The sequence below is a fragment of the Humulus lupulus genome, chromosome 4, assembly GCF_963169125.1.
Source record: "Humulus lupulus chromosome 4, drHumLupu1.1, whole genome shotgun sequence".
Classification (NCBI taxonomy): domain Eukaryota; kingdom Viridiplantae; phylum Streptophyta; class Magnoliopsida; order Rosales; family Cannabaceae; genus Humulus; species Humulus lupulus.
This window is the reverse complement of record NC_084796.1, coordinates 240,058,784-240,077,457: the sequence shown is the minus strand read 5'-3', so window position 1 is coordinate 240,077,457 and position 18,674 is coordinate 240,058,784. Positions and strand designations below refer to the sequence as shown.

At 34.5% G+C, this 18,674-nt stretch overlaps 1 protein-coding gene and 1 non-coding gene across 4 annotated transcripts; both read right to left on the bottom strand.

Annotated features, from left to right (window-relative positions):
* Nucleotides 1-1,122: 1,122 nt before the first annotated feature.
* LOC133833379 (small nucleolar RNA R71) lies at nt 1,123-1,229 on the bottom strand. The gene has a single exon (XR_009892760.1). It is a non-coding gene; the product is annotated as a small nucleolar RNA R71 (small nucleolar RNA).
* Nucleotides 1,230-10,315: 9,086 nt separating this feature from the next.
* Nucleotides 10,316-14,213, bottom strand: LOC133831403 (G-type lectin S-receptor-like serine/threonine-protein kinase SD3-1). Of its 3 annotated transcripts, none has more exons than XM_062261676.1 (4): nt 14,057-14,213; nt 13,712-13,899; nt 13,158-13,253; nt 10,316-12,827 (listed from the first exon to the last, which is right to left on the bottom strand). In XM_062261676.1, the coding sequence occupies exon 4, from the start codon at nt 12,823-12,825 to the stop codon at nt 10,525-10,527; it is 2,301 nt and encodes a 766-aa protein (XP_062117660.1). In that variant the 5' UTR covers nt 12,826-12,827; nt 13,158-13,253; nt 13,712-13,899; nt 14,057-14,213; the 3' UTR covers nt 10,316-10,524. The 3 variants fall into 3 exon arrangements, with proteins under 3 accessions (XP_062117660.1, XP_062117662.1, XP_062117661.1); XM_062261678.1 differs by having other exon boundaries at nt 13,718-13,899; XM_062261677.1 differs by having other exon boundaries at nt 13,158-13,899.
* Nucleotides 14,214-18,674: the final 4,461 nt, after the last annotated feature.

Here is an 18,674-nt window from a genome sequence, read left to right as displayed (position 1 = left end):
ATTTATGGTTGTATTCATTGCTTCCTATTGTTTGAATTGACCATAGAAATATAGGGAATTCACATTAGGACGAGTTTTCTATTTCTTAACTCGAATAGTTAATACTTTTGCATGCCTATCATTTCAGTGAGAAGAATTTCAGTAGTAATTGAATTAAAGAATAATAGAGTGGATAGTAGAGAAGATTAGGATTCCTAATTATTTTATAGTGAATTTAATCCTTGTGTTTTTGTTATTATTTGATTTCTGCAATTTTTATTTATTTCTGTTTTCTTGTTTTAAAAATTCACAAATCTAGTTTTCATTAGTCAAACAGAAACTAATAATTAATTATTTGGTAATTGATAAATCAGTCTCCATGGGAACGATATCGGTCTCACCGAAATAAACTACAAAAGCGATTACGTATACTTGCGTAGCCTTACTTTTCGCAACAAGTTTTTGGCGCCGTTGCCGGGGACTGAAAAATTATCAATATTAAAATAGTTAATTTTATTTCTGATTTGGCTGTTTTTTACATAATTTCTAATTTGTTTGGCTACGGTTGTTCTTTATCTCAGGTATTTTCCTTATATGCATAGTAGAAGGGGAGTTGACAGTCCAATTCCAATTAATCTTGAGATCGAGAAAGAGTGCAAGCGTAACAGAAAAAATAAGAGGGCTGAAAGTTCCATTGTTGTTACAGCAGATATTAATAACAACAGTGTGGAAAACATGAGCAGGGGAGCACCACAAAATCATAATCCTGCCCGTCCAAGAGCCCTACGGGACTATGTACTTCCTACTGTTACAGGGGTACACTCATGCATCCATCCTCCAGCAGTAGAGGCAAATAATTTTGAGATCAAGCCTGCTATATTGCAGATGGTCCAGACTGTTGTTCAATTTAGTGGCCTCCCCACTGAAGACCCCAATATGCACATAGCCAATTTCCTGGAGTTGTGTGCTACTTTCAAGATGAATGGGGTGAGTGATGATGCCATTAGATTGCGTTTGTTCTCATTCTCACTACGGGAGCGAGCGAAAAGTTGGCTGAATTCACTTGAGGCCAATACTATCACCACTTGGGATGCTCTAGCTTAGAAGTTTTTAGCGAAGTTCTTTCCACCTGCTAAGGCTGCTAAACTGAGAGGGGAGATCAATAACTTTTCTCAATTTGAGGGGGAATCCTTGTATGATGCTTGGGAGAGGTTCAAGGACTTAATCAGAAAATGTCCCCACCACGGTATTGAGAAGTGGATGTTGGTCCACAACTTTTACAATGGTTTGTGCGGTACCACTCGCACAATCATTGATGCAGCAGCGGGAGGAGCGTTTATGAGCAAAAGTGCTAATGAAGCTTATGAACTCTTAGAGGAAATGGCCACTAATAATTACCAATGGCCAAGTGAACAAGCGGGTGATAATAAAAAGGTTGCAGGGGTTCACGAATTAGATGCAATCACAGCCTTAACTGCTCAAGTTGCGTCTCTAACTAAGCAGTTGCAACAAAATACCATGTCTGCCTAGGTTGTGCAAGCCCAAGTAATGTGTGAATTGTGTGGGGGGTCTCATCCTTTTGACCAGTGCCAAGCTGTTTTAGATCCCAACAATGTTCCATTAGATCAAGCTCAAGTTCAGGCAGTGGGTAGTTTTCAAGGGCCCTACAATAACCCCTACTCTAACTCGTATAATCCAGGGTGGAGAAACCATCCTTATTTTTCTTGGAGAAATAATCAGGACCAACAGCAACCATTTCAACCACAGTATCAGCAGCCTATGACTCAAACTCCACCACAAGCATCAGCCTCTCAGCAACCTAGGCTACCAGATCTTACAGAACAGCCTAGTGAATTGCATGCTGCCCTCGTGACCCTCACCAACACTCAAACTCAGTTTATGACTGAGACTAGATCCGCCATCAGAAATTTGGAGATGCAAGTGGGGCAGTTGGCCAATATGTTGAATACTAGGCCTCAAGGGAATTTGCCTAGCAATACTGTGGTAAATCCTAAGAAGCAATGCCAAGCTATCACTCTGAGGAGCGGGAAAGAAATTGAGGGTCCTTCTCTAAAAGGGACTCAAGAAAAAAAGGCAGAAGAAGAGGAGAGTTATGAAAAAGTTGAGTCCCAAGTGGAGAAAAAGGTTACTGAAGATCTTACAACCTAAGAGAAGATTCAACCGGTAGTTATTGATTCTAAAGTCAAAATCCCGTATCCACAACGACTCCGGAAGAATTCTCTTGACAAACAATTCTCAAAGTTTCTTGAGGTGTTTAAAAAGCTTCACATTAACATCCCATTTGCTGAGGCTTTGGAGAAAATGCCGAGTTATGTGAAATTCATGAAGGATATTCTGTCCAAGAAGAGGAAGATGGAGGATTATGATACGGTGGCGCTCACTGAAGAGTGCAGTGCCATTCTGCAAAGGAAGCTTCCTCAGAAACTGAGAGATCCTGGGAGTTTCACAATACCCTGCACTATTGGGAATTTTGAGAGTATGAATTCTCTATGTGATTTAGGGGCGAGACTTAATCTAATGCCGCTTTCTGTGTTAAGAAGATTGAAGCTTGGGGAAGCAAGACCTACAATAGTGACTCTTCAGTTGGCAGACAGATCAATAGCACATCCTCGGGGTATTATTGAAGATGTTTTGGTAAAAGTGGACAAGTTCATCTTCCCAGCAGACTTCATTGTACTTGATATGGAGGAGGATGCCAACGTCCCAATCATTCTTGGAAGACCATTCTTAGCCATATGACGAGCTTTAATCGACGTACAAAAGGGGGAGTTAAGGTTGCGAGTCCAAAATGAGGAAATAAGTTTTAATGTTTTTGCAGCAACTGAAATTCCTACCTGTTGTAGAGTTGATGTGGTGAATGATAGTCAAGAATCAATTGGTAAAAAGAAGAAGAAGACCAAAGAACGATTTCGAACAGTTCGACGTCGTATGAAAAGATTATTGTGTGGCAAGTTTGAAGGTTTCGATGACATTAGGGATAATTTAAATATTCTCAACAGTAGAAGGGAATTCTCCTCGTATGACACGATGGCTCTCAAGGATGTAAGGGGTGGACTTGACCCAAGTTGAAGGTGTAGAGAGTTCAGCATCCGACTAAATGACATTAACGACAGCGCCATTGGGAGGCATCCCAAGTTCATTTAAATTTATTTAAGTTCGTTAAGTTTTTAAGCTATTTTAGTTGAGACAATTTTTATTTTTTTTAGTTAGTTTTTGTTTAATTTTAATTTTCTTGTAAATATTGTTGATTATGAAATTGTGAAATACGTGAAAAAAAATCGAAAAATGATGAAAAACAAAATCGAAAAAAACGCACATAACCAATATGCCTACAACCAAGCCTTCACCACTCATTTTGGCATTGACACTAGTGGATTCCCACCATATCCACAACCACCCAATTTTGCGTATCCTCCACCTGAGGGGGATGACGAGGCCGGTCCTTCATCGTGAGTCGAGTCAGGTAAGTTTCCTTTCCTTAGCTTTTATTTAAACATTGGGGACAATGTTTTTGATAAGTTTGGGGAAGGGGGATTTTCTTATTTGTGTTAAGTTAGTTGAGTCAAGTGGCTGTTTCATTTGGTGTTTTGTGTTTTGTTAAATTATGTTTGGTTTTTTTTTTTTTTTTTTGTTAATTGTGTTTTGTGTTAGGGTATCTAGAGAGTCTGTCGAATCAAGATAACAATGATTAGCCGATGAGAATACGTGAATGACTTGTAATATAATTCGAGAAAAATATGCTTGATTGTAAAAAAAATCTGTGTGCTTGGTTTGACCACTTCTTTGGATTACTTTAATTCATTGTAAAACTGAATATTTGATCATGATTGGTAAATTTTTACATTTAGATGTATTTACACTTGCTGAATTTTGAATGTGGAAAGAATGTATGAACAAATTCTAGAACTTGCTTGCTTACTATTTGAGGCGAAATCATAGACAATGCTTGTTTAGGAAAATGATTTAGGCGATTTTTTTTTGGAACGTTTGAGCCTTTCAAGCCATCCTTGATTAATTTATCCTTAGTTGCCCTTTTTCGAGCCTAAAAGTATAACTTTTTATTGTTAACCACTTATGTTGAGCGTAATTGAACACTTCATTATAAACTTTGCATTCCCTTGATCTATACCATGAGCATATAAACATATAAATGGGGATTGAAGTGTAATGGGTGTTATTGTTTGATTTGGTTGTGACAATAGAAAAATAAAAGGAAAGATTGAGAGGAAAATTCAGAAAAAAAAACATTGAAAATAAATTACACTTCTTATGTTTGTTCACATTGAAAAACATGAGTTTGGGGAAGTGTAGTTTAAGAAAAAAAAAAAAAATCCGAGAAAAAAAAATACAATTAGTGTGAATTCTTCTCAATCTTGGAAAATAAAGGGAAATTTAGGGGTGTTTGGATTACAATGTGGATATCAGGTTTGGGTTGTTTGGATTATGTGCTTATGGTATATATGAGCCTAAATGACTATTTTATCTACCGTTACCTAAGCCTCTCAATACAAGCTTTAAAAGACCTTTTGATTTTTGAACATGCATTGATTTATATTAGTGGAGAATAATAAGTTAGCAAGCATATGGAAATTTGGGATTTGATGGATTGATGGTGAGAGTTCAGCATGTGTAAATTATTTTAAATATGATTTATTTACTGTTCATGATTGAGTAGACAAAAATGATCAATGGGTTAAGGTAAGTTGAAGAAGTGGTTGGATTGAAAATCTGGATTACTTGTCGGTTATTTTTCGAAAATTATATATGCTTGTCATTCATTAATTTTGAGGCTTTAAAAAAATTGTGGCTACCTTAATTCATTTGTTTAGTGTTTGTACCTGTTTGTTTAGTTTTTCTTAAGTTTTGTTTTCTTTGCTCGAGGGCGAGCAACGGTTAAGTTTGGGGAAGTTTGATAAATGAGTTTTAGACTCATTTATCTATGTGTTTTTTTAGGAAAAATATTAGGTGTTTGTTTTGTTTTGTTCTATTTTACGTTTATTTTTGTATGTTTTCAAGTGTCGAAGGGCTTAGGTGACTTAGGTGTGGAAACATGGTGGAAAAATCGGCAAAATGACAAAAATTGGTGGAAAACGGTGTTTCGGAGCACTTCCTGCGACTGCAGGAAGTGTGTCTTGCGGCCGCAACTCCAGAGAAGTTTTTGCATTTCTAGAGCATTCCTGCGACCGCAGGAATGACATCCTGCAAGTGCAGGAATGACATCCTGCAACTGCAGGATATGTCTACAAATGAGAAAAACGCAGATTTTTAATTAAGGGCGTTTTAGTCATTTCATGTTTAACAAAACACTAATTAGGTTTAAATGACGATAAATGAGAGGGAAGGAGGCACTTTTTGATATCTGGACTGGGAGAAGAGGCTGAGGAGGCTTTGGATGAAGATTGGATTGATCATCTAGAGTTCTTTTCTTTTCTTTTCTTTTTAGTTTTAGTTTATGTTAATGTCATGTTTATGGATTTCTTAATGATAAACCTGAACTAAATTTCTGTTTAGGTTTTCTAATTGACTCTCTTGAAACTCTATTATGGTTTAATGCATTTATCTATTTCTTCTTCATCTGAAATCTATTCAGTTTGTGTTTATTGTGTATGTAATTGATTGACCACCTTTTACATATGAATTATGAATTTGAATCAAAATCTGAAAAGTGAGATTTGAATATGCTAAAATTGAATAGACATAGATTTCAATTTTGAACGAGAGTATCAAATTGGTTTATGTGATTTATGGTTGTATTCATTGCTTCCTATTGTTTGAATTGACCATAGAAATATAGGGAATTCACATTAGGACGAGTTTTCTATTTCTTAACTCGAATAGTTAATACTTTTGCATGCCTATCATTTCAGTGAGAAGAATTTCAGTAGTAATTGAATTAAAAAATAATAGAGTGGATAGTAGAGAAGATTAGGATTCCTAATTATTTTATAGTGAATTTAATCCTTGTGTTTTTGTTATTATTTGATTTCTGCAATTTTTATTTATTTTGTTTTTTTGTTTTAAAAATTCACAAATCTAGTTTTCATTAGTCAAATAGAAACTAAAAATTAATTATTTGGTAATTGATAAATCAGTCTCCGTGAGAACGATATCGGTCTTACTGAAATAAACTACAAAAACGATTACGTATACTTGCGTAGCCTTAATTTTCGCAACAATTGTTGCTCTTTTCTTTTATGGTGTAAAAAGATCTTTATCACAATATAGTAGGAGCTCCATAACTCGCACAAAAAGAATGAAAGTAATATGTCTAGTGATAAGACTTCTACTGCTTCAAAAAATTTCGAAAACTTGAGGAGAAGATGTTGATCAAGTAAGCATATAATCGAATGACAAAGTCAAATAATAATGCAGTCCCTAGTATAAAGGAAGACTTCTTGGTTAGGTTGAAACCCATTAGTATAACAAATATATTATTATCACTATGTTTCATTATACAATGCTTTTAATCTAATCTAAAGCTAATATTTTATTTCGTTGCGTACATGGTATTCCGCTATGTTATTATTACCTACTTATGCAACTTGGAAACCAATCTAAATGTCTTACCTATAAAAGAAAGTTAGTATAGCATGAAAAATCTAGTAGTTTCGTATTGTTACTTGTACTCTTCCACTCGAAACCATTTGAGCTCATACCTAAAGCTGCAAATCCACTTGCGCACAAGACTACAGGCCATTTTCAATGGACTTGGACCAAGAAGTGACCACCAAGTGCATTTCTCTAATTGGGCCACAAGACTCATATTCAAGGGCCCAATGCTAAGGACCTCAGCCCATCATTACATTCTTAGGCCGACTAATGAACATGTAATATTAATGGGACCAAGTTCGTAGAAAGGGTAACCATTCTCAGCCACCAGCAGTTAAGGACCCAGGAGAAGTGACTTTTCTGATTCCAATTCAACAAGTGGGAAGCAGGAATAGCAAGGCCTCTAAATACCAGCCCCCAAGTCAGTTTTGGGGGAACAAGCTTTCATACAGTCACTTTGACTACACACTCATTTTAGAAATTTCTCAAATTACTCTTGTAACTTCCCAAATTACCTAATAAGACTTATGACCTTAATTAGGAAGTCAGGATGGCAAATTATGGAAATTATGTGATTTAATTATGAAATATGTGTTTATGTGATATATATGTGTATCATTATATGAATATGTGAGTTATATTATAATATGACTAGATATGTATGTGTATGTGTAATAAATATGCACGTAGACATGTTTCTTATTTTGGTGATTTTCGTAATTTGGCCCGTTACAGGTATATTTGAAGTATATGTGATATATGTGTGAAACCACATTATTATGTAGATATATTTGGGCTACTCGGCACGAGGCGATCCTAGGGAGCAAGTTAGCGGAAAAATCATAACGGAACCAAATACTCAACTTGGGGTAAGTCAAAGGTTATTTTGGGTATTTAGTGCATTATAAGGATATTAGGTAATGGGAATAAATTTTTGATGATATATTCAGAGCTAGTGAGATTAGGAGAAAGTTCTGGGGATTTTGACCATTTTACCCTCAAGATTTACTTAGAGTTACTTGAACTCTAAGTAACCTCACATAAACATAAAAACACGTTCAACTCTCTCTCGGCTCTCTCTCTCTCTCTCTCGTTCACACACACTCTCTCAATTTCCTTGAGAATTCTTGCTATTTAGGAGGAATTAAGGCTAGCTTAGGCTTAGGATTGCTTGGGGAAAAGCTTAGCATCGATTGGGGCAACAAAGATAACAATTTCTAGCCCTAAATCTCTGTGGTTTCCCTGGTTTTAGCTGAGTTTTAGAGTCTTAGAAGCTCAATCTGAATTTAGAGAATTGATGAGGTTTTGGCCAAGTTTAAGCTTGCGTTTAGTGTGTTTTGGGTGCTGAGTTGATTGGGAACCTTACTTTTGGGATTTAGCTGTGTTTGGATAGGTTTTTGGTGGGATTTGGCATGAAGAAAACGGGGAAAATTATGGGTTTTCATTTTGAGCCGCGATGACACAGTTCTTGATGACGCAGTTCTCATGAACGCATGGAGAAGGAGGTGCCAAACCTCCATTTGAGTCGCAGCACAAGTAGGGGCGTGTCGCGATGCGTGTGGTCCAGAGGAGAGCTCTTAGGCTCTCTGATTTGGGGCGGGTTGCAGTTCTTTTGATTTAAGTTGCGGCGCTTGAAGGGCTTTTGAGCCCCGGGAAGGATTTGAGTGCGAGAACTAAAACCTAAGGGCTCGGGATCGATCCTAGTACCCGGCTTAGTAGAATTCGACGTTTCAAAGGCTTAGGACTCAGTCCGGAAGCCCTTATTCACTCGTTATTGAAGGGATTCTATATTATGGTTGTGACTAGGTTATCGTTAGGGGCTCGGAACTGGGATCGAGCTCAAGGGTTGTTCTTAATATACATTGCACTCAGACCTGAGGTAAGAAAACTGTACCCAATACGTGATACATGTGATTAGGGCTTTGCCCGGTTGTTAAATGTAACTATGAATAGGTCTCAGGCTCCTAAAAATGAATGTGATTAAGGTTATGTTTGTGCTCGTTGATTAAGCATGCTTGAATGCTATGTGTGGATAATTAATTAATGATTTATTGCATTGTCTGCGTAGTTAGGACTAGACCCCGTTAAGGAACATGGTTATTACTATGAATGTATTTAATTGGCTAAAATGTATGATTCATATGTATGCATACTTATATTGAAGTATGCTTATTTGTATCTGTATCTGAATATCTTATTAAGGCATTGACTTATTAGTCAAGAGCGGCAATAGTGCGCTGGTCAAGAGGCTTAGGCCTAATCAGGGACGTACTATTACGTTGGCCAACCCTATGGCCGTTGGAAAACAAAGCACTAGGCTAGCTCTATGGCTAGTTACTCAGAGCTAAAGGCAAGGGCCCCAGTTGACTCTATGGTCACATAGCTAGATCATAGGGCCCCTGATTGATTCTATGGTCATCTATTTAGGGCAGCAGGCCACAGAATGATCCTATGATCATTTATTTTGTAATTGTATTCATGCATGAGTAAGTTATTACTGTTGGGCATGCTAGATATGCATCTGGAATCTGTATTTATGGTTCATGCACTTGTTTATAGTTTTCTAGCCTTGGCTCACGGGTGCTATGTTGTGCAGGTAAGGGGAAAGGAAAGCTGGACCAACCATGAGTTGGAGAGCTTCGGTGTCGGCGTGTACATTTGCGACTGCTCATCCACCATGGCCGATGATATATCAGAGGAACTAGGGTTGTGTCCCTTAGTTTCCGCTTAGGTTGGCTGGTTGTAACTTTTTATTTATATATAACCTTTTAAATATTTGTTTATATTATTTTGGAATCTCATGTATGTACTAAATATTTAAATGAAAAGTCAACGTCATTTGACCAAAATTGTTAACCCTAACCTTAGACATTAACCTTAGTTACACATTTATAACCAAATGACTTGATTAGCAAGTCTGACACTATTTAAAGTACATAGTGTAACAGTCCTGTATTAGGAGGACGTTACAACTTAGTATCAAAGCGCCAAGGTTTAAGGATTCCTGAAGAGTGGCCAAGCATGTACACTCACCACTAAAGACAAGCTCGACTCAAGGTTTGGTAACTACTTATGTGATTAAGTGTTTAACTGTTTAAAAAAAATGTATACGCCTTATCTGCATGCCTTATTAAGGAGCATGAGATATTCTTATAGGGCCTTGCCCTTGACTATTGCATGAATGATAAAGAAATGCTTATTAGAATTGTTATTGCTTGTGAATGCAAATGAACTACTTATTAGCATTGTTGTATGGATATGTAGGTCAGAACACGCTTATTAGTGCTGTTAATTGTATATAGGCCAGGAAATGCTTATTAGCACTGTAATACTGACAAGGATTAAAGAACATGCTTATTAGCATTAGGTATTCAGCACAAGTGGTGCTCAATACTAAGCAAAAACGTTGTTGCATGCGTGTATGTGTGAGAGGAAATTTTGGAAAGAAAAAAAGTTGGGTTTTGAGAATATGATGTTTGGTATATTTGTAATTAAAGTTTGCTTCCTTAATAAAAGTTCAAAATCCTTTATAGATGTAATTATACTGCAGAAATTATAAAATTCTCGAAGTTGGGTGTGTTTTACACTTTTTAAAAGAAATACAAGGCCATAATTTTAGTATTTTTGTGAAACTTTCGTAGTCAAACAAATGTCCACAAATGCTGTTTTTCCAAGTCAAGTCAAGACGGCTCAAGAATTACGTTGGGAATAACTAATTAGATAATTTAATCAGAATGGGTGAGAGGACTTTTTCTTGACAAAAGAAAACAAACTAAACTGAAGAGTTAAATTAAGGAGCATCTCCAATTACAAGATCTTGCTCTTAACAATAGCTACACATTTTGATGGATTAGAATGAAAAATATTTGGCAACAAACATCAGCCAAATTGTCATCCTATAATTAGTTCCTACTATTCACAGCTTGCAAATGAGACCAAAATGAAAAATTACTAACAAAAATTGAAAAGAATACTTCAAAATCTGCCGGAATCTGGTTCAGAACCTGCATCCGACGACTCTTCATCTTCTCGTAGCCTCTGAGAAGTGAAAGGCGGGGGCGGGGGATCAACACTTAGTATTCCTTCCAACACCTTCACCACTTCCCTCATGGAAGGTCGCATGCGTTCATCTATTTGCACACACCAAAATGCAATTCTAAACACACGGTCCAGCATTTCTAAATCAACCCCACCACTGATCCTTTTGTCTACTACATTTAAACCATTCCCTTCCATCCACTCCTTGTAAGCCCAGTGAGAAACGCCTTCATTTTCTTTACACCCGCTTATCAATGTTAATACCATCTTGCCGAAATCTTCCACATCCATCTCTGCTGAAAAGCCAGAGCTTGACGTTTCACTGGCTACTCTGTGAAGCCCAAATTCACTCACCTTGGCTTCTAACTTCTCATCCAAGACCACATTTTCGCATTTTAAATTTCCATGGCTTAAAAACTCCCTGCAGCCTGTGTGCAAATAAGAAAGAGCCCTTGCCACACTCATGCATATCTCAATTCTCTTTCCCCAAGTTAACTTCTTACAAAGTTTAGAATCTTCAATATATTTACTCAAAGAACCATTCTCAGCGTATTCGTAGATCAAAAATCTGTGGTTTAACTCGCAACAGTAGCCTTTCAGCTTCACAAGGTTCTTGTGATGAATGCTTCCTATCTTCGAAACAGCAACTCGGTATTTTCTTTCTTCAGTGGTTGCTTTTATGTCTTTGACTGCAACTGGTTGCTTGTTAGGAAGCAAGCCTTTGAACATTGTAGGGCCAATCCGGTGCTCAAAGTTCTTTGTCAGATCCTTAATTTCTGAGAAGGATAACACAACCAAACCATTTGAGTTGGGGCCTCTGTATCCTAAAACAGCTTTCTTCATTGCTCTTCTTCTTCTGTATACAAAGAAAACAAGTGCCAACTGTACCACAACAAATAAAACAGATGTTCCAGAGATGGCTCCAACTAGACAAGTGATACAAACTTTAGAACGTTTTCGTGGAGTCTCTTGGGAGGAGGTTGCCACAAGATTAGGATTAACAGCCATTGGATCTGAACACGACTTGGCAAATGATACTGAACTCAGAGATGGATCAGCATAGCCGCTAATGTATGGAGTTCTCTTTATTAAGCATCGAGCAGTTCCATCATTCATGAAGGTTGCAGCTGTACAAAGCGGATCCTTTAGGCACAAGCTTTCGCATTGGTGTAAACTAACTCCGGAAACTAAATCATCATTCTGGTACATTCCGTACAAAAAAGTGTGCTTGTAATTGAACAAGTTCAACCCAGATCTACATTGTTGTCGACTTGGAATTGTACACCTTGGGATGGACTCATTTGAAAGCTTGAACGGGCATTTACAAGTTGGGAATCCTGTTTCTGTATAGACACAGATGCCATTGTAACCACAAGTGGCAAAAACATTGCACTGATCTTCAACAGCTTGCCAGACAGGTTTCCATGTTTGTGAAGCTTCTAGCCACGAATACAGTCGCAGATTACCATCAACATCAAGCCTGAGGTATCGATAATGAACTGTATCATTATGATCTTCTCCAAAAACCGACCAAATAGTTCGTCGCCTCTGGTCTTGGATCTGTAGGGTCCCATCAGATGTGAGGAAAGCTGTAAGATTTAAACCAATAGGACTTCTACTTGTCCAATAGGCGAAATGACTATCCCACCTTAGTTGCAACTGACCTGAAGCATTCATGAAAAGAGAGTAGTAACTGGACATATGATTCTGACTCGCAGCTCGAAGTGTATGCAAAACAGAAAAGTTCTGTCCTGGAAGAAGTGTATCAGAAGGAAAATTAAAACTTTGCCAAGCTATATCTTCCTTGTCAGTCAATAGAACAAAATTGCCATTGTCATAAAGAGCAGCCGATGCAATTGGAAGCTGACTTGTTTTGCTGTTCCATACATTAACCCCCTTCAAGGAATCAAATAAATTCATTTCTCCATCCTTGGTGAGAGTGAAGTAAGAACTATTACCAACCATAATATCAGCTCCCACAACCCAAACTACAGTTCGTTGATCAACTGGAATCGACTTCGAATTGAAACGGATCCCAACCCTGAACAAGTTTGGATGCTCCGACCCATTAAAAAATCCAAATGAAAAGTCTCCATTAGGGGAAACCCAAAACTTATTGTCAGACACAGAAAGTGTTGAACCCAAAGGAATCTTTGAAGCAACAGGCTGCAGCCAAAACCCAACAGAGAGACACAGTAGGAAAGACCATTTAAGAAGATACCCATTTGGTTCAAACATATCTGAATAAGCCAAAAAAAAAAGCAACAACAACTGGAGTTAGTTAATGACTGACCTCCAAAACCATACTCTATTTCAAAGATAATGTTTTGAACTTGAAATTATATGTAAAATTGGACAAGTCTCAACATTTTTCAACACAAGCATTGAGCAAGTACTGGAAATGAATCCAGGCTTTTGGAACTATATTTCAACAATAGTTGGCAAAACATGTGCTAAATGTCAAGTTTCGAGAAGTTCTACATACCAGGAAAGAAGATAAAAGTATACACCACAAAGTCCTACAATAACAATAATCATAAAAATGAAACTGAGCACCCAGAAATTCGTACCTGAAAAAGGGACAGTCAAACTCCAGGGATATATTCAAGAAGCCCGCGTAGCATGCCACCAAGACCATATCAAAACTATCTCGTGCTTAATATTATCTGGGCCCATTACAAAAAATTGACGAGTGAGAACAAGAATTTTGAATGAATAAACGGTAGGCTACGACCTAAATCGATAGAAAACTTGGTGGACGTGAATGAGCTGTAAAGTGAGAGAGATTTAGATTTTTTTTTTCTCTTTTATCCAAGGATGACTGATGAGAAAGTGGGTATTGAATGAAACTTAAAAAGAAAAATATTTTTTCTAAAAAAATGGGACCCAAAACTCAAGCCAATTGAGGCACAGTTTGGCAATGCAATCACTTTCAGGATCAAAAAGTTGGAAAACATGTACAATGATATGGAAAAACACTGATGAATTTAGAAAAATACAAACTTTCAAACCCAAATAAAATAAGAAGATAAAGAACCCAGTTCTGGAATTATCTTCACCAACACCAATGGATGCCAAACCCAGAATTTACACGCAAAAATATGAAGAGGGAAGAGAGAGAGACCAGTACTAAAATTTAAGGCTTCATGTGAAAAGCTCAGATGGGTAGATTTCGTTTTCTCCTTTTTTCTCTGCCTGCGCAACTTTTTCGAGGCTTTTTTTCCCGAGAAACAAACAGAGCGGTAAAAGCAAAGTAACTTAAACTCACTTCATAACTGACAATGAAGTTCCTTTATGGTTAGATTACTGGTCCTGCAACCAACAAAAAAAACAACTTGGACTTAAACAACTGAGAAAAACATGAGCTTGAGTAGAAAACAACAGAGTAAGAGATTCAAGTAAATGGGTAAGAAAGAAAGAAAAAGAAAAAGAAAAAAAGAACGGCAAGGAAGAAAATGTGGAGTGGTACCATTTGGAGAGACAACAAGGTTGCCGGAATGGGATTCCGAGAAGGGTTCAGCCTGAAGAGATTCCCAGAGAATGAATGGCAGTGTGTGAAAGCAAAGCTCATAGAAGAGAAGTAGTGGTCAGTGACCATAATTTTTTTTTCTTTTTTTTCTTTTTTGGGTTGTGTTTTAATAATTACTTTTTGTATTCTTATTTTAATTTTTAATTTTTAATTTTTAATTTTTTTTGACAAATTTCTTATTTTAATTTTTTGATAAAAGAAAGGGGAAAGGAATAGTTGGTACGGTTTATGCAATTCAAAGTCAAATACATTAATAAGGAAGAATCCAAGAAGAATGTGACAACTCCTATAATGTATAGCGATACAATCTCTTTCCCTTTCATATCCCAATACATTTCAAACAAAAATTAGGAATTATTATTATTATTAATTATGATTAATATTATTAGAATTTTTACCATTATAATTAATTTTTGTGATTATGTTTTTAAAGACAAAATTTATTAAGAACATTTGACTAGTGTCATCACCATATCCGTAATGAGAAACAACAATATTAGTACAATAAGAAGTGTCCTCACGATCACCTCATCTATGTCTTTTTTAAAATTTAAATTATTACTATTTATTTATGGAAATGTAAATTTGAATAAATATGTAAGTAAATTCTAGTAAACAGTCATGTCAAATTTTGAGTGACCAAAAATTTATATAAAGTAATTAGCTCAATATTTTATATTGTAAAGATATTATTTATGATTATTGAAATCTATGTGGCTAATAACAAAATAAAAGAGTGCAAAACAGAAATATAATTTTCTTAGTACTCCTCTAATAATAATGAAGGTGGTGATTTTTTTTATGTGATGAAAGTAAATATGATAGAGGTGATGATAAGAAAGAAGAAGATTCAAGATTATGAATTTTTACTAAAAATATTTTGTGTTTTTAATTAATTAAAATAGCTTTTTATAATGTTTTGACGAGTAAGAAGAACTAAAATATGATGATAAAATATATTTTGTAAGTGGGAATTCATTTATGGGAGGGAATTTATTTACAGGAGTTGGGGGTGTTGTGCATGATTCATCTGGCGTGGTGTGGGTGGCTTGGTCAGTGCCTATTTTAGGGGTCTTTTCAGATTTTATGGCTGAGTTATTAGTGTTACGTCATGGGCTACGTGTTGTATACCAATTGGGATTTCAAATTTAGTTTGCTGAATGTGATTCTAGTGTTGCTATTGGTTGGGTTTGTAAGGGTAGTAGTTTTAATCTGATTGTGTCAGATGTTATTTGCTTGTTGAATGTTGTATGTGGTGGTTCTTGTCGATCCATTTCGCATACTGCGAATAGAGTGGCTCATGCACTTGTTACTTCTATTACTAGTATTTTAGGTGAACGTCTTTGGATTGATTCTTGTCTTCGTTTGTTATGTTCACCTGTAACAATTGATTTTGGACATCATTTCCCTCAAAATATATATATCACCTGATAAGTAGTTAAGTTAACACAATATTGATATTTTTGCCGCAAAAATTGTATAAAGTGTGATATACTAAACATAGTAAACTTTTATGCATCAAATATCTTTCATATTATAGTACAATTATGAATACAAAGTAATTAGTGACATGGGATTACTAAATTTTACACATTGAACATTTTGTGTAACACTATATTATTAATAAAATAACATTTGTATTTCATATGCAACAATAATTTTTAAAAGTATTAAAAATATGTTATAATTAGAGAATAAAAATACCAGAAAATAAAATTTTAATTGGCACAACACATATTACAAATCTTAATTAAACTATCAACCTTAGTTGTTAAATTAAATCCATCTCCTCCAATAAAATTTTACTCATAATCCATGCTTTCAAATTCAATTGACTAAAGTATTTGTCTTTTTATTCTCTTTTTCTTTCCTTTTTTTTTAATAACTCACACTTCGAATAGTGCAACTCAAATAACTCAAATATTATATGTCGATTGAGTTTGTTATTGAATAGTGCAACTCTTTTTTGTATCTAGATATTTAGTGATGAATCAAATATTGATGATGTGTTGCTACTTTGTAGATTCTGATATGATCTTCTTGATGTTTAAATCTTTGTGAAGGTCTCATAGATATCTATTTGTTCACAACACAACAATGATATTTTGTTATTGGAGAAATAATTAGATAATAGAAAAGTAAGTTTATTGTATTTTTTTAATTATTTCATATTTCATAAATTTATATTTGGGATTATATTGAAATTCTAAATTTATTATTTAAATAATTTTTTTGTTTTAAAAAAATCAAATATATTATTTAAAAACTTTAATTCCTAATTTATAATAAACAAGATATATAATTTTATTTTCATTTTTACTACAAGGAGTGTACAACTCAATGTCTAATATAGTAAATATATGTTGTGTAATTGTTAATGAATATATTTTCTACTTTATGAAATGGGGTGCATTTAGTTTAGTTTGGGATTTCTATATAATTTTAAGCTATAAATATAGCTCCTCTATTTATAAATATACATATGCAAAATGACACAAATATCCTCTTAAACCTTATAAACAAAAAAGAAAACTTAGAGGGTGTTTGGCACCTTAACTAAAAAATTGTTTTTTGTTTTTAAAAGCTAAAAACTGTTTTTTGTTTTTAAAAGCTAAAAACTGTTTTTTGAAAACAAGTTGGGGTGTTTGGCGTTGTTTTCATAAAATAATTTTTAAAAACAAAATTACAAAAAACAGAAAATTTTGAGAACAACAAAAAATTATTTTCTGTTATATTTTTTTTTCTCATATCATTTATTTATTTATTATTATCTAATATCATTTATTGTCACATAATTTTCACCCTCATTAGTTTCTCTCTCTTCAGTTTCTCTCACATCACTTTCTCTCTCATCACTTAATATATCCTCATTTTCTCTCTCATAATTTTTTCTCTCTTGTCATTTCCTCTCTCATCACTTTCTTTCTACTCACTTCTCTCTCTTCAGTTTCTTTCTCATCACATTCTCTCTCATTTTTTCTTGGATCAATTTCTCTCTTCTCAATTTCTATTTCTTCAAATTTTCTCTCCTTACTTTCTAACTTCTTATTTATCATCATTTTTTTTCAAATTATTTTATCTCATTATTTATTACAAACTTTTAAAATATTTTTCTCTTTGTAAATATATTTGTTAATATTTTATTTAAGATTTGAAAAAAATAAAACTAAAAAATTGTTTTTAGAAAACATTAACCAAACACATTTTCTTTTTTGAAAAATACAAAAATAATTTTTTGTTTTCATTTCTCAAAACACAATTTTAAAAACAAAAAACAAAAAACAAAAAACAATGCAAAACCGATCATTTATTTCTTGTTGTTAATGCACCACTCTCCTAGGATAAAATTTACATAAAATAGGTAGTCAATTTCAAGAAATCTAGTCAAATATAAGTGCGAGTGAATATAATATGAATGTGATATTCTAAACCCTGTCATGTTTGACAAGTAGTTTAATGTAGTATCAACAATACATATTAACTGTAAAACCTAAACCAACACTCCCATTCTCATCAAAAACAAAAACAAAAAACACTCAACACTTCAATTTTGATTTTGATATCCAACAAAATTGGAAGAGTGTGTTTGAATAAACAAAAAAAAAAATCTTCAACATTTTTCGGTTGAAAAATGGTCAACTGAATAAAAAAGATTATATAATATATAAAGGGTTGCAAAAAACATAAAGAGTTAATAAGAGGTAGAACCGTACGAACCGAACCGAAGGAACCGCAGAGGAGAAACCGAATCTTGTGTTGATCTGATAAGATAGGACATAGGGAGGCATATAAGGGTGTGCATTGAGCATTCCAATTTTTGAAAAACCAAAAAGCAAAAGAGTGAAGAGAAGAAGAAAAATAAACAAACCGGCCACATTGATGGATTATATAAATGTTTTTGTTTGTTTATGGAAAAAAGACATACACAAACTACTAACTACACACTTGAAATGTTTGGACTATGTGGACTTTTTGGGTTTTTTATCAGAGGCCACAGATCATCACACTCCTCCACAAAGTCGAAGAAAGCTATATATGCCTGCCATCCCCTTCGCTCACATTTTCCCATTTTCTCTTTTGTGTGAACTCAAAATACTATAGGCTATAGCCGCCTTGTTTGTAACTTCAATTTTAAGTTAACATTTTTTTGTTTTGACTGATTCAATCAATTAAGAAAACAAGTATAATTTTTTAAAATTTACAATAATTATAAATATCAACAAAAAAATTTACTTATCAAATTTATAAAAAATATTTTCGTCCATTTATTTCTTCATGAAATTTTTTAGTACTAAAATTCTAGATCCAAACAAGACTTATATAAATCATCAATATTATTAGTATTTCGCTATCCAACCTTCTAATCACTCCAACTCACACTAATTGTGTGTAGAAACATGTTATGTTATTGACAATTGTGTTTGCTTAAATGTCAACAATATTCTTTAATAGCTAAATTAGAAAAATTTATTAATGTGAGTAACGTGTGATGATGTGATCCCTACTTAAAATTATAATTCAATTTATTCAAAAGAACATTTTGCATGTCCTAAGCTTG

What these genes read in the sequence shown, in the direction of transcription:
- LOC133831403 (XM_062261677.1), bottom strand. Translation starts at nt 12,825, where the DNA reads ATGTTTGAACCAAATGGGTATCTTCTTAAATGGTCTTTCCTACTGTGT.